Consider the following 22,863-nt stretch of genomic DNA (forward strand, 5'->3'; position numbering starts at 1 on the left):
CTCACTCTTCTCCTTTTGATATTTTATTTTCTTTATGCTGCCAAAATTTAGTGCGAATACAAATATCACCGTCTATTTATTTCCTTGTCATATTCCAATATTTGAGAACTTCAAGGATAACTAACATTTTATCACCTAGGAAATTAAACAAGCTTGCACCTATAATATTCTGCTAGTATTGTTTTTGACATAAATTTTGTTTTAGTAACTGTTCTGATCAAGGATATTTCTTCCTAATTATAGTTTGGACACACGTTTTTTTGGCAGATTTCTTCTAATTTAAAAGGTGTTTTTTGAAATTTGGACTATTTTGACATAGAATCTGCAAAAGAGATTCCGACATTTAAGTCAGTGATTTTTTTTAATAGGGAGAAAATAACTGAAAATAGTAAGAGATTATCAGTAAGTAATGTGTTCTTTGTGATTGTTGAGAAAAAGTATACTCTCAGGAGGGTTGGATGGTAAATTTATATAGGCAAAGGATTCCTAATTTTTATCCGTTGTGCTGAGCTTATTAGTCGATTTTTTAGGGATATTTCTCCGGTGGTTTGTTAGTCCGAGAATCTCAATTTGTTAGTAAGTTCCAAAAACTATTTTTCTGTTTAAACAGAGCTCGGTCAAAACTCTTGAAGCCGAGATTGTTGGTATGGATCATAGCCCCAAAGCTTGGCATGTTAAAAAACAAGTTGAGCTTTTTTATTCTCGACTTCTGGAGCTTTTTAACTTACGAGACTGTGTTAGAGACCACAAAGTCAACGTGTCTTTTTTATATGTATATATGAGCTTCAGTTTCTTGGGCTTCAAATTTATGTGTGTTGCGTGCTCTCTTCTAGTTTTTTGTTGCGAGTGGGTAAGGGATCGTGGGGTGGTGATTGTCTTGGGAGTTGGATTTGTTCCTTCAACTGCTTGTTGGTGTGGTGAACGTTTTGTCTTCTAAACGTTGTACTTGTACCGAGGAAAACATCATGACTAAAAAAGGTTAGTGAACTTTCTGTCTTGTACTTTTCTCTGTTTGTTTTTGTTTCTTTGTTGTAATAGGGAGAAAGGAACATGTTGTGGATGACGAGGGTGATGTGTATATTTATACTTGCATGTTAACTGAATTTGGTATGCGACTTCCCTTTACTGATTTCGAATGTGGAGTCTTAGTCCAGTTGAACTGTGCTCCGATGCAATTACACTCAAATTCGTGAGCGTTCGTTCGAGCCTTTGAATGCTTGATGGAATACCTTGAGTGTTACCCCTCTCTTGGCTTATTTTTTTTCATTGTTCCAAGCTAAAGGAGTCTGGAGGAGTGGGTGGGTAAATTTGAGTAGCCATCTGGGTCGTGGTGTGTTTAGTCTATACAAACAATCTTTCAAAGATTTTAAAGAAATGTTTGTAAAGGTTTAGATTGTCGAGAATTTTTATCCATTCTTTTTGGATTCATTGCTTGAGGAAAGATTCCCTGTTTTCTGATCTCCAGAACCTAAGCAGATTTTAGACTGTGAGAATAGAGTGGCTAGCGAAGAGTATGTTCTGAATTTTTTAATGAGTGCAATGTCCTCGTCTTCTTTGCTTTCTATTTCTAATATGCAGGAGCTTGAAGGGGATAGGGAGGCGATGGAGGAGTACCTAGGTAATTTAGGTGCTGTATGATGTGTTTTTTGTTTTTTGGTGTTTTGTTGTGGCTTTATGTAGTTTCTTTGTTGCTCTGTAGGTGAAAAAGCTCCTACACTTACTACTGCAAACTTGAAGGCCTTTGTTTCTAAGGCCAAAAAGAAGGAAAAGGAGGGGTTGTCCACAAACTTTGTTAAGGACGACGAGGGAGGTGGGGGAGAAGGAGGATGGAAGTTTTAAGAGGAAGAGGGGTGATGGTTCGTCCAAGGTGATTGATCTTACTGACGTAAAGGAGGGTTCTGCTATCTTTACTAGGGGTGGCAAAACGGGTCGAGTCCGTCGGGCCGATCCGCTAAACCCGCTAAAAAAGGCGGGTTGAGCTAGGATTTGGAGCCCGCCAAATTAAAAAAACCCGCCAAACCCGCACCGCCAAATTGGCGGGTTTTGGCGGGGCGGGGCGGGCCGGTCCGCCGGGCCGAAGATTTCTATTTTTCTTTTTTTTTTATTAAATAAAAGAGTGATTACTATTATAAAATTAATAATTATAGAATTTTTAAACATTTTTTTTTCATTTTTTGTTTTTATTCTTCTTTTAGTTATTAACTTTATTTTTTTTTTTTTACAATTTCGTATATATGCTCAAATTATGTGACTTATTTTTTAAAATAAAGATGATTTTATTGACAAATATTATTTTGAACAATTTTATTGAAGTTAAAAATTAAAAAAAATATATTATAATTTGACTATTTTTTATTTGTATTTGATTTTTTAATTATTATTTTTTGGTTAATTTTAATGAATTTTATTTTTCAAAAAAAAAAAGAAGCGGGCTAGCCCGCCAACCCGCCAATCCGCCAAAAAGCGGGGCGGGCTAGCATTTTGAACCCATTTTAGTTGGCGGGACGGGCCGGTCCGCCCCGTTTATGGGGCGGGCTTAGGCGGGGCGGGGCGGGTTGGGGCGGGCCGGCCCGCTTTGCCACCCCTAATCTTTACTGTCGATGAGATTAGTGCAGCGTATGAGAGTCAGATGGTTCTTCATGGTTACAAAGAAGGTCCTCGGAACTCTCTCTGGTCCTCTGACTATCCGTTCATGACTGTTGCTGATGAAGTTGCCCAGGTAGATTCTGATGTTAAGATCATCCACTATGCTGGGAAAGTTGGAGTTGCCCGCTATCTACAGGTAGCTTTACTTGTTACTTGCCCTTAGTTTATTTCTTTTTTAATGGCTTGTTATTTTTTCTTTAGGTGATTGGAGCAAGGCTTTTGTCTATTGGCCGGACTTCCGAGTTGGATGCTATTCTAGATGGTGACCATGTTGTTGCTATCAAAAAATTGAAGGAGTCTTTAGAGGAGAGAGACTTACGAGGGGAAAAGTTTAGGGGCGAAAGAGGAGTTTGAAAGATAAGCTCAAAAATTCTGAGGCTGAGCTGCAAAAGGTCAGGGTCGACCTTGAGCCTAAAGTTGAGGAAGCCGAGAAGACTAGAACTCGTATTCCTGAGTTGGAGGAGGAGGTCCTTTCTGTTTTTACGCTCGGATTTGATCGTGCTGTTGCGCAAATAGGAGTTGTTGCTCCTACTGTTGATGTTAGTAAATTAGATGTAACGTAACAAAGATCGTTAGTAATGGTCAGCTGCTTGATGATGAGGCTCTGTCCGACATGGAGGACGAGAGCGTTTCTGTTGGGAAAGTCGATTGAAATGTTTGTTATGCTGTGTTTTTTTTTTTTTTGTAAAGTTGTTTGTTTTGCAAGTTTTTGATAGACTGTAATTGACTTTTGATAAACTATGATTTGGTAGGGTTTGTTGGTACCCTTTTTTATTTTATAATGTATGTTTTGGATTTTGTTTTTGTATTTCTATTAACTAACAAAGTTTGTACATGTGAATGACATGGTTGTAAGGGACCTCATTAAAACCTCTTCAAGAAAAATTCTGTGTGGGATAAAAACTTGAGAGTAGGAAAAAGAGTGTCTCCTCTTGTCCATATCTTTTTTATGACAAGTAAAATTTCAAAGATGAAACATTCCAAATTCCAGGGACGTCCCCGCCCTGGAGTGTTTGAAGTTTGTATGCTCCTTTTCCGACGACTTTTATAACTCGGTAGGGGCCGTCCCACGTTGCTGCTAGTTTGTCGTGTGTGTGAGGCTTTCTTGCTTCTTCTGTCTGTCTGAGGACGAGGTCTTGATCGGCAAAAGTTCTTGGTTGTACCCTCCTGTTATATTTCTTTCGTATTATTTCCTGCATTGCTAACTGTCTTATTTTGGCTTTGTCTTTGTCTTCGTCGATTGTGTCGAGCTCAATTCTTCTGATGTTGTCATTTTTTTCTGCCGAAGTGTGATTGCTGTGAGGTGAGGATATTGAGATTTCGACTGGGATCATGGCATCCGTCCCATATACAAATCTGAATGGTGTTTCTTGTGTTATTGTTTGTATTGTGGTGTTGTAGCTCCACAAAACTTCAGGTATTAGCTCTACCCATAATGTATTGTTTGTATGACATTCTCCAGTCCTCCCCCTGTTGTACTACTAGTTGTGAGTCGCAGTAGACCTGAAGATGGGTAATACTGAGAGATTGTACTAGTCTTAGTCCCGCGAGTAGTGCTTCATATTCGGCCTGATTGTTGCTTGTTTGGAATGTGAACCGAATGGACTGTTCAGTTTGTAGATCGTGTTTGTTTGTGAGTAAGACTCCTGCTCCAGAGCCTTCGGTGTTAGAGGCCCCGTCAACATATAGTTCCCAAATACAATGTTGTTTTGGGTGTTCTGCTAGTTCCGCTATAAAGTCGGCCAGGAGCTGTGCTTTCATCGCTGCCCTGGGCTCATAGGTAATGTCAAATTCTGAGAGCTCGATCGACCATTTCACCATTCTTCCAGAGACTTTTGGTCTTGTTAAAATTTGTCGTAGAGGTTGGCTTGTTTTTACTATGATTTTGTTGCTCTAGAAGTAATGCCTTAGCCTCCTGGCTGAAATCACCAATGCGTATGCTAACTTTTTCATTGATGAGTATCTTAGCACTACATTTTGTAATGTTTTGCTTACAAAATACACTGGGTCTTGCTGCCCATCTGTTCCTGTCATCAATGTCGAGCTTATAGCGTTAGGGGTAACAGATAAATATATTAGTAAATGCTTACCTGGACTTGGCTTTTGTAAGATGGGTGGGGAGGACGGTATTGTTTTGAGTTTCTGGAAGGCTATCTCACATTCATCATTCCAATTGAATTTTGTTTGCTTTTTGAGTATGTTGAAAAAATGTTGTGAGTGCGTGGAAATTGATGGGAGGAAACAAGATAGGGCGGCTAGTCTACCATTTAATTGTTGCACATCTTTCACCGTTTGAGGGCTTCGCATCTGTATTATTGCCTTGCACTTTTTCGGATTTGCCTCTATGCTTCTAGATGTCAGCATAAAGTCGAGGAATTTGCCGCCAGTTACGCCGAATGCACACTTTTCGAAGTTGAGTCGCATGTTATGTTTCCTGACTTGTTCGAAAATTTCTTCGAGGTCGTCTCCGTGGTCTTGTGGTTGTTTTATTTTTACCACCATATCGTCGACGTACACCTCCAAGTTTCTTCCAATTTATTTTCCGAAGACTTTATCCGTGAGGCGTTGGTAAGTAGCACCTGCATTCTTAAGACCGAAAGGCATAACCTTATAACAATAGTTCCTTAATTCAGTAATAAAAGCTATTTTATCCTGATCCTTAGGGTGCATTAGTATTTGATTATATCCTGAATATGCATCTAAAAAACTTAAAACATTGTAACCTGATGCATTATCTACTAATTTGTCAATGCAAGGGAAGGGATATGCATCTTTTGGACATGCTTTATTTAAATTTGTAAAGTCTACACATATTCGCCATTTACCTGAGGGTTTCCTTACCATAACTACATTAGAGAGGCATGTTGTAAAGCGTAGTTCTCGAATGAATTCAGCCTTTAGTAGTTTTTGTGTTTCCTCTAAGTAAGCCGATCTTTTTTCGTTACTCATGTTCTTTTTCTTCTGCGCTATAGGTCGGTTTTTTGGGTCGATCTGTAACTTGTGGCATATTAAGTTCGGATCAATGCCTGGCATGTCTCCTGGGGTCCATGCAAAGAGATCGGCATTTCTTCGAAGTATGCCAACTATGTGTTGTTTAGTTCCTGCAGGAAGCAATTGACTGACATAAGTAACATGACTATGATCATTATCTAAAATTACCTTCTCCAGGTCATCTATTGGTGAGAGCCTATTTTGCAGGTCTTCCCGAGGGTCCAGATCGGCTGTTCCTGAGATATTTGCCACCTGGTAGGATTCTTTTGGAAGCTCGGCTCTTGAGCTGTATTCTGGTTTGCTCTTTAGGCCCTTATTATAACATCGTTGAGCTTCTGTTTAGTCGGAGTGTATTGTTGCTGTTCTGTTGCTAGACACCTGAAATTTGACACAAAGGTAAACAGTAGAGACTATAGCACAAAAAGAATTTAAAGATGGTCTACCCATGATTATGTTATATAGGCTGGGGCATTCGACCATTAGGAATTGCACATCTCTTGTTTTGCATAGTGGGTGCTCCCCTATTGTTATTTTCAACCATACACTTCCTAAGATGGAAACGCGTTCTCCTGAGAAACCGACCAATTCTCCTTAGTATAGTTGCATCATGTTTGTACTTAGTTTCATTTTCTAGAATGTGGAGTAAAAGAGGACGTCTGCACTACTACCCGGGTCAAGTAGCACTTTTCTGACGAGGAGATCTCCTACTTGGATTGATATTACTACGGGATCGTCCAGGTTGGTTGTTGGTGCTTGGTAATCGGACTGTTCGAAAGTGATGCTAGGTATGGCTGGTTGGTGTGTGGCTGCTTCTTTCGTTGTCTGGACCATTAACATGGTTCTGTAACTTCGTTTCCTTGCTGAGTTTGTATGTCCGCCTCCTGCAAATCCTCCCGAGATACAGTTTATGACTCCTCTTGTTGGGGGTGGTTGAGGCTTAGCCTTTTCTGTGGTGATTGAGTTCTGCTCTGTTTGAAGGTCGGCAGTGTTCTGTCTGGTTTGTTGCATTCGGCCGCCTATATTAGGGGTGCACATGGGCCGGGTGAAGCCGGGTTTGATGTGACCCAGGCCCGACCCAAAATATACACCGGGTCTATTTATTAGACCCGAACCCGACCCTAGACCCGATGAAACCAATACACTTTCGGGCCACAATTATACTGGGTGAAAACCGGGCCGTTAACATTACATTACGTTGATACCTTCTTGTAAGCTAGCATGTAAAAATATCCAAATTTCCAAGACTCCAACCATTATTTAACATGGTAAAATTCACTTAGAAAAATATAACAAGAACCAACCCTTCTTTAAAATTAAAGCATAACCACAATCAATACTAAAGCAAAACCACAATCAATACTAATATTGTCTAATAATACTAAATATTTAAATTAATACAAATAACACAATATTATGCATTAGTCTAAAGTCTTATGCATTCTAAACATAAAACATTAACTTATAGTCTTATAATGACTAATAACAAAAAATATTAAGGTTTACAATACTTAAATTCCACATAAGAATAGTCATGATCCATCACTAATAACACAAAATATTAATTATGTATGATGACCGGGCCACCGGGCCGATTTCGGGTGACCCGAGCTATGGCCCGGACCCGACCCGAAATAATGACCGGGTCTATTTTTGAGACCCTTACCCGGCCCTAAACCCGATGAAATCACACCAAATTAGCCCCTAAAGTGTTCGGGACCGGGCCGGGCCGGGTCTGTGCACCCCTAGCCTATATATTTGTCCGGGTGTCCTTGTCTGGCCAATCTCTCCAGGAGGTCTTTAGCTATCACGCATTCGTCGGTTGTGTGGCCAAATTTTTTATGGAAGGCGCAGTGTTTCGATTTGTCGACGTATCTTTGGTCTTGATACGAGCCTGCTCTGCTGGGTGGCTTGATGATCTTCAATATTTCCTTGATGATGTCTTCTCTTTTGGTATTGAACTGGGTATAGGCGTCATATTTTGGTGTTAGTTTGAAAGGTTTCTTATTGTCCTTCTGGTTTGGTGTCTTGGGGTGTCTTTCCTCTTCTCGCCGAGGTTGTTATTTTTCTGCTCGCCGAGCTTCTCTAAGCTCTTCAATTTTCATTTGTCCCGCCACTTTTTCGCAAAATTCCTCCAAGGTCTTTGGTTTGGTTACAACTATTGTCTCCTGAAATTTGCCTGGTCTCAGGCCGCTTTTCATTGCGTGGAGGTGTACTTTGGGGTCGAGGTCGGGTATTTTCACGGTTGCCTTGGCGAACCTGGTCATATAATCTTTTAAACTTTCATGCTGGCCTTGCTTGATGGTGCTGAGGTAATCCGACCCATGAACAGATATTCTCGAAGCTGCAAAATAGTCAATAAAATACCTCGCCAAATCCTCGAAGCTAGAGATGGAACCTGCAGGAATCTTGGAAAACCAAAGTAAAGCAGCACCATCTAAATAAGTTGGAAAAGAATGACAGAGTACAGGGTCAGAGGCACCGTTAAAGAACATCATGGATTGAAACTTTTTTATGTGCACCCGTGGATCGCCGAATCCTTCGTAGGGTTTGATCCCGATGGGAAGCACAAAATTTTTTGGCATCTGAACGCTCATGACTCCCTCCGAAAAAGGGTTGTCAGGTGTGAGCTTCTCCTTTGGCGGGGGTAATCTCCAATGGCTCAGCTTCTCGAGCATGAGAGCTGTTCCCACCTGGACTTTTGGACGACTGCTCTGCTATTTTTCGGACTTCAGTCTGAAGTTCTGCGATCATGGCCAGTAGTTCGGCTTGTGAGGGTTGTTGTATTCGGTTGTCTGCCATCTGCGGAGATTGAAAACCCTGCAAAACAAAACGGGGGTAGGATAGAAAAAGGTGGGGTTAGTTACTCTTAACTCGGCCCGCCGGTGGGCGCCAAATGTTCCGCTCAAGGATACTTCTTCCAAATTATAGCTCGGACACGCGCTTCCTCGGCAGGTCTCTTTTAACTTGGAAGGTGTTCTTCGGAACTTGGACGATTTTGACGTTGAACCTGCAAAAGAGACTCCAACGCTCAAGTCAGTAATTTTTCTTAATAGAGAGAAAACAACTGAAAATAGGAAGAGATTATGAGTAAGTAGTGTGTTCTTTGTGATTGTTGAGAAAAAATGTACTCTCAGGAGGGTTGGATGGTAAACTTATATAGGCGAAGGAATCCTAGCTTCTATCCGTTGTGCTGAGCTTATTAGTCGAATTTTTAAGGATATTTTTTCGGTGGTTTGCTAGTCCGAGAATCTCGATTTGTTAGTGAATTCCGAAGATTATTTCTCTATTTAAATAGAGCTCGGTCAAAGTTCTTGAAGCCGAGGTTGTTAATATAGATCAATAACAATATCTCCAAACTATTTATTTAGGGTGAGCTGTTATTCTTCATTTATCTTTTAATAATTTGTAAAATAAATTAATACGGATAAGAACAGGGATGTATGCTAGAAACAAAAGTAAAGACAAATTTATTTTCCATTCTCAAGATTCACTTGAACTCGATATATATCATAAAAAATAAGACGAATTTACTTAATTTGATGTGGATTTCTTCACTTCAATTTTTTGAGACATTTTTCTTTTCAATTACAAAATATATATTGGTTTAGATAAATAATGACATATAAAATGACAATTAAATAAGAATCTAATGTTATAAGATAATATTTGGTACAGCAAATAGTTACATTATTAAATTATGAAACCGTTAAATTTTTTTTTTGGTGACTTGAAACCGTTAAATTATGACATTAAAAACATGACATAAAAATAATAAATATTTAAAAAAAATGATAAATACAAAATAAAAGAAGAAAGAACTTGAGAGGAAAATTTTAAATTGAAAAACAGCACCAAAAACACATCACTAAAAATTTTAAATATTTCTAGTCTAATTTTATTTCTACCAAAACTAAAATATCCAATTTACTCAACTCATCAATTCGTAATTTCTACACCTGATTTAAACATATATATTATATGATATGATGTAAACACACACATGTTTCTAAAACAGTATAGGTTAACAGTCAATAGTTAATTACAAAATGGACATTTGTAAATTAAGGTGGAAATGAATAAAGGGAATTTATTAATGAGGGCGTGGATGTCTGTTTGTTTTCATGGCGATTAATAGCTCGAAAGCAACAGAACGTGGGTTAGATTTGTAAATTTGAAACACATGGAAGGTGGTCGTTTTGGCAGGTAATCATCATTATCACATAACAATAATTAATATTTTTTAGGTATGAATTCAAAATGGCGGTTTCAAAATCATCCAAATGGAGGAGGTGGAAGCCCCTAATAAAACTCTAAAAAATTAGAATAAATATCCAACTTAATTCTAACAAAATTATTTTCAAGATATAGATTATTCTCTTTCTTATTTTTAATTAAATTTTTAATATATATATTAAAAAAAAATTCGTATTAAATTTATTATAAAATAATTAAATCTTTAAAAAAATTAAAATAAATTAATTTCTTTTAAAACAAAAATTTGTTCAACCAATCAGAAATTCTGAAATTTACTATAAAGTATGATATTTGGTGTGTATATATATATATATATATATATATATATATATATACACGAGAGGGCTTGGTAAGTACATAGCAATCCATCTATCCAAGTATCCATCCAAAAAAGGAAGCAGGCAAAGAAGAAGAGCAAGATGGAGGAGGAGAAGGGGAAGGAGAAGGAGATGGGGTTAGGAGTGCATAGCCAAGTGATAAAGATAAAGAAAGAAACAGAGAAAATAAAGCACCCATCTCTGCAGCACCTACAACACATGAGGCGTGTTCTCAATATCAGAGAAGTCAACCGCCTTCGCTCTCGCTCCCCTCTTGGCTTACCTCACCCTGCCAGGCCTTTCCTTCTTGGTAATGCTTAATTACATCTTTCTCAGTCCTACCTACTCCTATGTATATGTATATATGTTGTGTTTTTTATGTGTATCTACTATCTACTACCATCTATATGTGGTTCTGGACTTCTTCCTTGTACATGTTTTTAGTGTTATAATATAGGCCATCATCATTAATACGTTGCCTCCACTTTGATTGATTTCTTCTTGGTCGAGGGACGACCCAATGGATGAATTGCTCTGAAATCACCACATCATAATTCGTACAGATTTTTGGTTCTACAATCATAATTAAGATATATATATATATATATATATATATATATATATATATTTTAACTATTATTTTCACATAAAAACATCTCCAATCACCTTCCTTGGTACTGATTACTGAATTCCGACCCACTGATTCGGTGCTCCTCTACTTAACTACTTAACTCTAATCAATACAATATTAATTCGTTGAATGCATGGTTACAATTTGTGTTGCATGTAGCTAGAACTAGAATACGTTCTGCATTTGGACCTCTGTTTTTTAATTATCTTTCGAGCTGTTTCGTGAAGAACTCGGAATTTAAAAAACAATAATGCTCTCTATACAAAAATAATCAGTTATTATAGCATTAGAATATATTTATATAATTTTATAAATTTTAAGTTTTATACATCGTATCATATTGGTAAATAATTTTTAAATTCATGATTTCAAAATTAATCCAAACACCTAAATATAACCTGTACAAACAATCAATCATATATAAATGATCATATGTAAATAATTTTTACATTCCCTAATTAAATTATCTAATAACATCTAAATACTACATGATTCTGAAAAAAAAAAAGGAAAAAAGAAAACGCATGCTCTGACCAAACTCCAAAGATTTAGTGTCACACGTAAATCGAGGGCATAGCAACACGTTGCCCAGAAGAGATTATCATGGTAATCTCCAAATCGTTTTGTAGCTAATAATCTAATATCCACGTGTGAGAGATAAAAAAGTAGGAAACTTGCATTTTCCACTGATTTTGTGTCCACGTCGAGCCTACATATCGGACGACCAACGATTTTTCATCACTCACTCCGCCTACTCGCTCTCTTTTTCATGCAATAAAATAAATTTGAAAATGTGAACCACAGTTGCAAAGTTGGACCCATATTTTGCTATGAGATCTCTTGATTTGTAGACTATTATTCTCCGAACCCACAACGCCAAGGTCAACCAACTAGCATCCTGTATCCGTGTTTTAGCACAACAGATTCTCGTAATAACTGCAAAATCTAATGACTAAATTGACCTAATAGCATACTCGTGGTTGATATTCCTAAAAGTTCGATGAAAATCCGACCATACTGAGTAAAAGACATGGCATCCATTTTTAGAAAGTCAAATAACAATAGGGTGGGAAAAGAGCAATTAAAATACTGAATAGCATATTGGCAAATACGTTCTCCAAGGTTCATAGGTAAAGTGCTCACTATCACTTAGCCTTCGGCACTCACTGTTGTTTCCTTGGAAGAGAGAAGCTTTACCCTCCTTGAGAGAGATCTCATGGCATCAACAATCACAGATTTCTTTTGGATTCTGTATTGAATGGCCAATTCCGTTGAACCTGAGGCACCCTGCTTCAGCAGTGATTCATCATCCATTATTTTGGTGGGGAAGTGTCCCAGTGCAATCACACACAGAGCTATAAGCGTACGCAAGACATCTGTTTCATTTGCAACACCCAGCGGGGCTTCGGCTGATAAAGACTTGAGTGTGTTGAGGTCATGCTTCTGTACGGTTTCCATACTACTTGAAAGGAGTACTCTCAATGCCGCCAACAAACGCCCCTCTACTACATCTTCACCACCTATGCTCACCTGTTAAAAAGAAAACAAATAGAAGTAAACTTGTGCTGTGGCTCGGATGAGGAATTCCTTAACTCTCTGATCTACATTTTACACAACCCAAATAATGAGAACTTCTCTACCATAAAACAAGTGATTATCCGATCTTTAACCTTAGACAAGCCAAAATGGCAATTTAGTTACACTAAACCCGTAGCACAAGTGATTAAAGATTTGAGTTAGTGCCTTGGAGATCCACAAAACACGGGTTCAACACATAAGCTTTTCCCCTTTCCCCAAATGTCCCCTGGCCTAGGGCTGGAAGTGAGCCGAGCTAGACTAACTTCAAATTTGGCTCACGAAAATTAAGCTTGCCTCACGGCTCGACTCATTAACAATCGAACCTATTTTGTAAGATCAAGTTCGGCACAACAAAAACTCACGAACTGGCTCAAATAATAGGAACCTAATTTATAATTCTATATCAATAAATTATAACTTATATATATTAAAAAATATTTAAAAAAAGATCAATTTTATATATTGTCTATCTATCAATTATAAATTTTTTATTTATGTCCTATATCAAAATTATATATAAAAAATGACTATAAATTTTAAATAATTAAGAACATTAATATATATATATATAAATTATATATTTATAATCGAGTAAGGTCACGAGCTAATTAACTGAGCTTATTCAAGCTCAAGTTCGGCTCACCCGCTCACGAGTTCAGTTTATCGAGCTATTAACAAGTCGAGCTCGAGTTGGCTCATGAGCTGACTTGACTCACTTCTAGGCCCTACCTATGCCAGAAACCATTAAAAAAAATGGAAGATAAAGATTTGAAGAAGAAACCTTGAGATCTGAAGCTTCCCCAGCAAGATTTAGCTGAACAAGAATCTGTTCCTGCCATGGAGCAGGTGCTGAGAAATTTGGTGATGAAACTCCAGCTGCTGAGCTTGCAGCATCCAAAAGAGCACCATCGTATTTCAGTTCAATGCAGTCATACGGGTTTGATTGTATCACAAATCCATAATCAAGAAGGAAAAAATCATTGTTTAGACAGCCATAGTTAAGTAATAAAGGATCATCTTCTTTGATTGCTGTCTCAGCCACAACCTGAGGAAAAGAAAGAATTAATCCAGCAAATACAAATCCAGATTTGTATTTTATCTTGAAAGTTTAGCTGTGGGAAGGGGAGAGTATATAGGAAAGAATATGAAAAAACATACCTTTACTTGCATTTTTATGCTACTAGAGTCTTTTTCCTGAACAATTCTGGCATTTGGATTGAAACTATGATTGCACATATCAATCAGAGGGAGCATCATAGGTATGTCAATATGGATCCCATCTGGCCGTTTGTCACCATATAAACGGAATGCTCTTGATGAGACTGCTGACATAGCCCATCCAAGAGAAGATGCATCTACTTCTTGGCCACCAAAAGGATGCTTATCTGGTGTGAGATTGACTAAGGAATGCTTGACTTCTTGCTCAAAATCAAGAAGAAACCGACATCTTTTGTTCACCTGCCTCATGAAATTGAATTAAATTAACCTCACACTACCACACACACACAGAGCTTGACAGAAGCTTGGGGTGGAAGCTGCCCTATTCCAAGCTCAAAGTGTGCCATATTCAGATTTTGGTGTTAGTTACCTGTGCAGACTCAAGTATTACCCACAAAGCTCAAACCAACAGAAAAATGAAATGCACACCAAAACAGTCTGGCTAAGCAGTTGAGATGAGTTTATATGTTCATATTACAGAAACAGAGAACTTAAAAATACGAGATCAACTAGGTTGGTAAAATCATTTGTCCTGTCAAGATGAAATCTACACAGGTAACCAAAGTTTCTAGAGCTTCATCTTCCCTAAATGGTTCATGCAATTTTACTACAATACCTGGTGAAGAAGAGGAGCATACTGCAAGTTCTTTATATCCTCTCCGGGGAAGAAGATAGGGACAGTGTATGTTTCCGGGAGATTGCTGATGTATGGCCACCAAAAGGATCCAACTTTAGCTCTTTCTTGAAGCAGCTTCAAACCTAGCCTCATGGCCCACAGTTCCTCTGGCAAAAAGCTACCACAGTGTCCAATTTATTTACATTGAAACCTAAACTCCGTTCCCCTAACTCTAATAAAATTCTCAATCATATGTTCGAGAAATTGATAAACCCTAAACTTGAGATCAATGCAAAAAACGTTGAAGGAAGTGAGAAGGGGAGTACCAGGAACATGGCGTGCCAATTGAAGGAGGAGAGAGTGGGTGACGTCTTGGTGGTTAAACCTCAAGGGAATGTGGTCGGGGAGAACGATAAGGTCGGAACCCTTGGGGATTTGTTGGTTGGCGAGTAAGCCGAGACCGTGGGAGGGATGAAGCGCTATCTTGATGGCAGGGTGGACGAAGCCGCCTTCTCTGGTGACCCACTTGATGAGGTCCGGTGGGTGGGGAACCAGTCGCGCAGGGTAGGACGATGAGGCGGCGCATGTTAGCGGACGCAGGTGCGTCAAGGAAGCCATAACCGCCTTCGAAGTAGCCATAACCTAACTGCTACTGCTGCAGCTGCGCTCTTCAACACTCCACTGTGAGGTTGGACGCCGCCGGGATGTTATCACGCTTTGTTTTTTTTTTTTTTTTTTTCATTTAAAAAAAAATTTTAAGGAGTATTTTTTTTTTTCCAAAAAGATCCATATGACTAAAGAGAAAAAAAGAACTTACATGCTTAAAAAGTAATCTTCATATCCGAATTATTTGTTGAGGCTCATCTACTAGGGCTAACTAAATCATAAAATTAATCTCTACACTTAAGGCTGGCAATATATACTTTATTCGAAGGTATCCAATTTTAAACAACCCATTCAAGTAGAATTGTCTACTTGATTCGCTGTGGATAGTGTAGGATATAGGGTTGGCAATGGGTAGAGTAGGGTAGAGTTTAGACCCTACCTTAATCTTACCTGCGAGTTGAAAATTTTATTAAAAATCTACCATACCCTACCTGCGGGTTGAGAATCTTTCAATCCTAACTCTACCCGTACTCTAAAATTCTAAACCCTACTCTACCCTACCCTACCCTACCCTACCCACCCCGCAGAAATATTAAATTTTTTCAAAGTAAATATAAAATTCAATCATTTCGAATTTTATACATATTAATAACATAAAAAATAAAAAACTAATGTTCTAAATTATTAAATTAACTAATTAGTTTTAGTGGTTGTTCACTTATTATAAGTCATTACATAAGGGAGGTTGTAGGTTCAACTCTCATTTCCTTCACTATATACCTAATTTTTTAAAATATGTGTTATATATGATATGCGGGTAGGGTAGGGTATGGTACACCCTAAACTCGTACCCTAGCCTACCCGTAGGCATACACGGACCGTACCTTACCCTACTTGACCCGCTGGTAGGGTAAGGTACAAGTTCAGGTATACCCTATCCTACCTGCACCCTTAATATATTATAGGAAGAATTTCACCTGCGCCAGTGTACTTTACTAGTACACTGGTGTATAATGAATCTGCAATGTGAAATAATAATTTTAAAATTTGAATGAATGAGATTTGTTTATGAAACTTCTGCTTATGATGGAGATGATCGTGAAGTGTGTACCCAATTTTGCGTTAATCGAGGTATGATTGTATGAAGAATTGAAAATTACACCTGCTTACTTTTGATTTGGTTTGGCTGGTTTCGTTTTTGTAGGGATAATGGACCTTTTTGGCCCATAGTTGTTGTTTGTATTAATTTGAGGGTAATTGATCGTTTTTGGATGCATTATTTTTGTATAGTTTTTCGCCAGCATTATACTATTGGGTTAAAAACTGTAGAGGCATAATTGCTAGATTTTGCATCGTTTGTTATTTATTGTTTGGTTCATAATTTGGCACTAACTCTTATACATGTACTAATATAAAGTAGGGTGTTTGCGGTAAAGTTTGGATCGGTTTTGGATTGCTTTTCAGTAAAAAAATTATCCGATTCAAACACTAATTTTATTTGTAGTGTGGATTGGATTGGATGAGTTTTAAAAAAAATAGTATCCGATTCGATCCAATTTCAAGCGGTTTGGATGCGATTGAATTTAAGGTTTTGTAAGGTTAAAAAATGAAATATATATAATAAGTTTCTAACATCAAATTTTAAATAACCAACAATAACATAACGAGTCTCAAAAATATCTTAAATAATCAACGATAACATAATAATAGAAATAAAATTATAAGTCAGTTATAATAAAATAAATAATTCACATGGTAAACATAAAATATTTATTAAATAATAAGAATACATGAATAATATAAAAATAAAATAGTAATATTATAGCACATTGTACGGTTTGGATTGGATTGGATCCGTTATGAGAATTTGATCCAATCCAGTGGTTTGCAAAAAATATAATCCAATCAAATCCAAATTAGTGCGTTTTAATAGGTTTTCATTGGATGAACAGTTTAATTTGAATTGATTTAGATTTGAACACCTTTGTAAAGAACCTTACCGTAGTCTCCCTTATTCACAAAGTACTATTTTGGTCCTTTAAATTTGGGACAAATCTTAATTTTATCTCTAACCTTTCGAACACTATTTTTATTCGAAAAAGTTTTAAACAGGTGCAATATAGTGTTACCATTAAATTTGCCACTAATAATTAAGCGAATGAGTGGACCTTAATAAAGTTACTAATTAACTCATATCTTCTTCCATGTGTTAGAAAAATATAAACAGAGTTCTAATAAAAAAATAATACCCAAGGTAGCAGGCACAGACCTAGAGGGGGTGAATTAGGGGTGGCAATGGGTAGGGTAGGATAGGGTTTGGATCCAACCCTAACCCTACCTGCGACTTGAGAATATCCCAATCCTAACCTTACCGCTCTTAACCCGCGGGTACCCGACTCTATCCGCGGGTTACAAAAAATATACAACATTATTATATAACTTGATGATAATTTAAAATAGAACTGATTTTTATGTAAAAAAATATTAAATTATCAATTAACGATTTTCTTTTAGCGGTTAAAGATCTTTTGCATGTAGTGAGAGGTCTTTGATTTAACATCCACTTAAAGCATATTTTTATATAAGTATATAACATAAACACATATAGAGTGCGGGTTGGTCGGATAGGGTTGAGGCTCAACCCGTACCCGACTCGACCCACACGAGAACTCTACCCGTACCCTACCCTATCCGCTGCGGATCGGGTTGGCAACCCTACCCGATCGGGTGGGGTCGGGTTGGATACCGCAGGTAAGGTACATATTGCCACCCCTAAAGTGAATAGTGGTTTCGATCCCTCTCCAAATCTTAAGGAACTTAAATTTATGTATACATCTGTGGTCAAAGAAAAATAAGATTGTTTAATTTAGTAATTTTATATGTATTATTTGTTATTATCTAATAGTCGCTTAAATTTTTTACTTAAACAATTTTTTTTGAAACAAAGAAAGCTCAACACATTAAAGTGGAGCATACAAAAGAAAGCAAGTAACATAAAGAGCTACGAACAATAAAATAACCCCCTGGCAACTCCAGTGCTGCCATCAGCCTCCCACAGGATCACAACCACGTTATTCTGTGTAGCTCAACACCGTCCTTGTGTGAATAACCTCAAGACTTGCTCTTTTATTCTTGAAGATCCGTGCATTACGTTCCAACCATATGTTCCAAATTACTGCAAAGAACGCGGTCATCCATGCCCTTGTTGTCTATTGTGCATGCCATGCCAACTCTCAAACAGTTCTTTAATGGTTCCAGGAATTACCCAATCTCTACTCAGTGACCTCAACCACTTGCACCACACCTGCCATGTTACCTCACACCAAAGAAATAAATGCTCAACAGATTCTACTTCCTTGGTACACAGTACACACATACTATCACTCATAATGTTAACTCCTAATTTAGTCAACTTCTCCTTGGTGTTAACTCTACCAACTAGCACAAACCATCCAAAGAGCTCAATTCTCGGAGGTACGAAACCTTTCTAGAGGGAACTCGTGAAACTATAGCTCGTGATCTCGGCCGACAGTGTCTCCAATTGTATGGCCTGTATCACAGAGCTAGTAGAAAAAACCCCTCTACTTTCCAACTTCCACACCACAGTGTCCTCCCGACTAGATGACAACTTCACTGGCCTTAACCTCTCATGGAGCTGATGGACTAGTTCCAGCTCCCATTGGAACAGCTTCCTCCTCCATTGAAAATTTCATATCCATTCTAACCCATCGCAAAAACCACAATCCCCAATGACAGCTCCTTGTTGGCTTGAGATAGAGTAGAGTCTTGGAAAACTCTCTTTTGAACACACCACCTTGAACCCAGTTATCTTCCCAAAATCGGGTTTGCATACCATTGCCTACCTCAATTGCCAAGCCACTAACCACTTTATCCATTATCCGTTGTCCTTTTATATTCAGTTGACATATGTCTTTCCAAGGTCTAGATTTTACTGGTAAAGACTGAGTTGCTAGCATTACAGCCGGGTTCAACTTGTTGCACGAACAAACAATCTTCTTCCACAGCGGGCAATCCTCCTTTGAAAACCGCCACCACCACTTAAACAGGAGCGTTGTGTTTCTCAGCACCGCATCCCCAACCCCCAAGCCCCCAGCCTTTTTTGGAGCCTGGACGAGCTCCCACTTGACCAAAGGTATACCATAGTCACCGTTCTCCTTACACCACATAAAGTTCCTTGGTAAAGCAATCAGCTTGTCCGCCACCGCCTTCGGCATCTTGTACAGACTTAGGTAATATATGGGGAGACTATTCAGGACCGATTTAATAAGGACAAGCTTACCTGATTTATTCAAAACCTTCGCCTTCCATAAGCTAAGCTTCTGTTCCACCTTATCGATGATTGGTTTCCAAGTCTTCACCAGGCGCAGATTCGCTCCTAGAGAAATTCCCAAGTATCTAACCGGTAGAGCGGCCTGCTGGCATCCCAATAGTCCAAAAGCATGATCAATCCATCCTTGTTCACAGTTCACCGAAATCAAATTTGATTTATCAAAATTGATGTTCAGCCCAGACATCAACTCGAAACACCGCAACAGTCTCTTGTTGTTTACAATTGTTTTAGTCACCAGCGGGCATAACAAAATGGTGTCATCCACAAATTGTAAGTGCGACAGTTCAATATAATCTCCCCCTACCAGGAGCGAAGTAATGCGCCCATTCCTGACAGCTTCTCCCACCGTCCTATGCAAAACATCGACAACAAGCACAAACAGAAGTGGAGAACGTGGGTCCCCTTGTCTGAGTCCCCTCTCCATCTTGAATGGCTTGGATGACGACCCGTTAACCAGGACTGCCATGGTAGCCGTAGTAACATACTCCCTCACCTAATTCCTCCATCTCTGCCCGAAGCCCATTTTCTGGAGCACAATATCAACAAAGCTCCATCTTACTCTGTCATAGGCTTTTTGAAAATCCAGTTTGATAATAGCCGCTGGCTTTTTCCGAGTCTTCAGCCAATGAACCGTCTCACAGGATATGAGTGCGCCATCATGAATTTTCCTACCCTTTACAAATGCAGTCCGAGTCTCTCCGACCAACCCCGGCATCACAGATCGCATTCTTCTCACCAACACCTTCGAAATTACTTTATACACACACCCCACCATACTAATCGTCTGAAAATCCTTCACCTCCTTTGCACCTTCAAACTTTGGGGCTAGTGTCACCCATGTTACATTCACATCCGTTGGCAACTTAGCACTTTGAAAGAACCCCAATACCGCTGCAGTGAATTCCGGCCCAATGTCCTCCCAGCATCTCTTTATGAAGTTCATATTATACCCATCGCTCCCTGGGGCCTTTGAAGATTCGCAGTCCCACACGGCCTCCTTGATTTCCTCCTCCGATGGCATCACTTCCAGTGCTTCAGCCTCCTCCCTAGATATGCTTCACTAAGCCATCTCTAACTCCAATCCTCGGAGCATATTCCTGTCTATAGAAATCCTTGTAGAACCCTCTAATCACACCTTTTATTCTTGCCTGGTTCCGCACAAGTCTTCCATGTACCATCAGGGCATCGATCCTGTTATTCCGTCTTCTGGCCGAGGTAATGTTATGAAAGTATCTGGTATTCTTATCCATACTTGCAGCATGCTTGGACTGAGACATCTGTTTCCAGTGTATTTCCTTTCTAATGTACCATTTTGCACAAAAGCTCACCAGTGCCTTTCTTCTAGCCTCCGTTGTACCATCATAAATCCCATCACTAACTAAATTGTCCAGCCTGGTGATCTCCTCCTCAAACCTCATGAGTCTCTTATCCATGTCCCGGAAATTATCCTTGTGCCATTGCCGTAGTGGTACTATTAAAGCTCTTAGTTTGCACGTGAACTGCGCTTCTCCGAGGCTTCTCCATTCATTCTTCACCATCCTCAGAAATTCCTCATGCGTAAACTAGGAATCCAGACTTCTAAATGGTCTAGGGCCCCCTCCTAGTATTATACCTTCCAAGATCAACGGGCAGTGATCGGACAACCCCCTTGGACCACCCTTTAGCCGAATATCTGGAAATTTCTCAGTCCATTCAATATTTACCAGAATCCTATCAATCCGACTACAGGATCGACCCCTAAACCATGTATATTTTCTATCAATAAGAGGCAAATCTATCAACTGCATGTCATTCACCCAGCCCTTAAACTCTTCCGATGATGCTGGCAAGCTAGTAACTCCTTTCCGATCCTCAACCTGTAAAATTTCATTAAAGTCCCCGATAAAGCAGAAAGAAACCTGACATAACCCCGCCACAAAGCTCAGTTCTTCCCACACCCCCCTCTTCGCCTCCCTCCCATGCGCCCCGTACACCAAACAAAAAGCACACCGGAAGTTGGTCCTTGTTAATAATCCTTCAATGCACAGCCACCGCTCACCTTTATAGCTGTGATGTACTTGGAACACTTCATCCTCCCAAATCAATAACATACCCCCCGCCGTCCCTACAGATTCCACAAACTCCCAACCAGCAGTACTACTTCCCCAAAGTCTTGCAACATCATATTTAGTAAGCACTCCTTTTTTGGTTTCAAGCAGTCCTAACATGTTCAAGTTATATTTATTCTTCAGGGATTTCACCATGCTCAATTTTCCGTCCCCCCTCAACCCCCTAATGTTCCAACAACTCACAATCATTTAAACAAATTTTTACTCACCTTATTTTGATTTTTTGGCCGACTCCTTCTCGCCTTTTCCTTTTGCTTCGCTAGTATTCTCTTCGCCGCTATTTCCTCATTTTGTGCTTGCAAAATCCCCATAATATCTTCTTCCTCATCATACAAAACAGCCCCCGATTCCACAGCCAGTGCCCATGTTACTTGATTTTCCTGGATCTGCTCTTCATGCGTCCCCTTGGACTCCACGCCCTCTGAATGACATCCTGTTTCCAGGTCAGACCCTACTTCTGCCCCCAGGGGATCACCACCGCCATCCATCGCCGGTATGCCCCCTCTGCTGTGCCGTTTGCTATCGCGGTACCTCCCTTCCCAGTTTGCCTTCTCAGGCCCACTTGGGACCTAGCGTAGTGTATTCTGTCCGCCCCTCCCCCTTCCTGCGTCACCTGGCCTTGCCGGCGGACTGCCTCTCCGGCGTTCGTCTCCCCTGATGCAACCTTGCCACACTCGCGCTCAACATCCCCGTGCGCGATCGGTTATGCTCCCTTCGAATCCACCTCCAATTCCTCGGTCCCAGCCACCAGCAATCTCCCCGCACTATGCGTCATCCCTCCCGCCGCAGCAGCAGCCTCCTCGAGGTACCCTAGTCCACCGCTCATACCTTCCAAAGGCGCCACTGCACTCAGATCCTGTGGAGTCCTCCGGGTCCTCAGTCCACCCGACCCGCCCGTGCCACCCATGGAGAGAGGTCCATGATTCTTTGCAGCCAATAAACAACCCTGGCCCAGCCCCACATCTACCCCAATCACTAGGCCCTCTTCATTCTGCAGCCCACCTCCACCTTGATTTGATGTTGGGCCAATTGAAGGCAAGCCCAAAACTAACCCCTCACACCTCCCAACCTTGTAACATACCGAATGGCCCACATGAACCTTACCATATGGTCTATCACACGCAACATGAACCCCTCCTCCCCCAATTCCACATATTTGCGTGACTGTTTTCTCCGACTCCCCCTCGTTAACCACATCAAATCCCTGAGAATCCTCTACCCTATCGTCTTTTTTTTTTTTTGGTGACTACCCTATCGTCTTTGATACCACTAACTGAATCTGGTACATGCATATCCTTTTTGAAATTCAAATAATCAACGTTAACATTATTCAAAAAGATATTATTAATTACTACTCTGTCCTCCCCGTGCACAGCCTCCATAGGACTACCGGCAACTAGTTCCGCCGCCGGATCCCAATTCCCCGCCCCTTTTGTCAGGAACGTTAATATGATTGCTTCAAGTCTTTGTGTCTTTTAAATTAGTTTTTATATAACTATGTCTATATCCAATTTAAAAAAAAATATCATTTGTTTTTTAAGATTAAT

The 22,863-nt window shown here is 39.5% G+C and overlaps 3 protein-coding genes across 3 annotated transcripts; 2 read left to right on the forward strand and 1 right to left on the reverse strand.

The window, feature by feature from the left end:
* Positions 1-965: 965 nt before the first annotated feature.
* LOC148572626 (uncharacterized) lies at positions 966-3,000 on the forward strand. The gene is made up of 8 exons (XM_088507664.1): positions 966-978; positions 1,039-1,107; positions 1,466-1,618; positions 1,700-1,791; positions 1,823-1,895; positions 2,271-2,273; positions 2,583-2,782; positions 2,848-3,000. The coding sequence occupies exons 1-8, from the start codon at positions 966-968 to the stop codon at positions 2,998-3,000; spliced, it is 756 nt and encodes a 251-aa protein (XP_088363790.1).
* A 7,234-nt stretch (positions 3,001-10,234) lies between these two features.
* LOC107634768 (uncharacterized) lies at positions 10,235-10,772 on the forward strand. Its single transcript, XM_016338189.3, has one exon. The coding sequence runs from the start codon at positions 10,311-10,313 to the stop codon at positions 10,527-10,529; it is 219 nt and encodes a 72-aa protein (XP_016193675.1). The 5' UTR covers positions 10,235-10,310; the 3' UTR covers positions 10,530-10,772.
* Positions 10,773-11,805: 1,033 nt separating this feature from the next.
* LOC107631809 (Rubisco methyltransferase family protein) lies at positions 11,806-15,047 on the reverse strand. Its single transcript, XM_016335368.3, has 5 exons — positions 14,578-15,047; positions 14,252-14,418; positions 13,576-13,875; positions 13,199-13,462; positions 11,806-12,369 (listed from the first exon to the last, which is right to left on the reverse strand). The coding sequence occupies exons 1-5, from the start codon at positions 14,888-14,890 to the stop codon at positions 11,989-11,991; spliced, it is 1,425 nt and encodes a 474-aa protein (XP_016190854.1). The 5' UTR covers positions 14,891-15,047; the 3' UTR covers positions 11,806-11,988.
* Positions 15,048-22,863: the final 7,816 nt, after the last annotated feature.

The sequence above is a fragment of the Arachis ipaensis genome, chromosome B3 (genome assembly GCF_059453495.1).
Source record: "Arachis ipaensis isolate K30076 ecotype BB chromosome B3, ASM5945349v1, whole genome shotgun sequence".
Taxonomy (NCBI): Eukaryota; Viridiplantae; Streptophyta; class Magnoliopsida; order Fabales; family Fabaceae; genus Arachis; species Arachis ipaensis.

What these genes read in the sequence shown, in the direction of transcription:
- LOC107631809 (XM_016335368.3), bottom strand. Translation starts at nt 14,890, where the DNA reads ATGGCTACTTCGAAGGCGGTTATGGCTTCCTTGACGCACCTGCGTCCG. An exon ending in ATTGGCACGCCATGTTCCTG is followed by an intron (nt 14,419 to 14,577) that starts GTACTCCCCTTC and finishes GCTTTTTGCCAG; the next exon opens with AGGAACTGTGGGCCATGAGG. An exon ending in GCATAAAAATGCAAGTAAAG is followed by an intron (nt 13,463 to 13,575) that starts GTATGTTTTTTC and finishes TCTTTTCCTCAG; the next exon opens with GTTGTGGCTGAGACAGCAAT.
- LOC107634768 (XM_016338189.3), top strand. Translation starts at nt 10,311, where the DNA reads ATGGAGGAGGAGAAGGGGAAGGAGAAGGAGATGGGGTTAGGAGTGCAT.
- LOC148572626 (XM_088507664.1), top strand. An exon ending in TTGCATGTTAACTGAATTTG is followed by an intron (nt 1,108 to 1,465) that starts GTATGCGACTTC and finishes TCTGATCTCCAG; the next exon opens with AACCTAAGCAGATTTTAGAC. An exon ending in AGGGGTTGTCCACAAACTTT is followed by an intron (nt 1,792 to 1,822) that starts GTTAAGGACGAC and finishes GTGGGGGAGAAG; the next exon opens with GAGGATGGAAGTTTTAAGAG.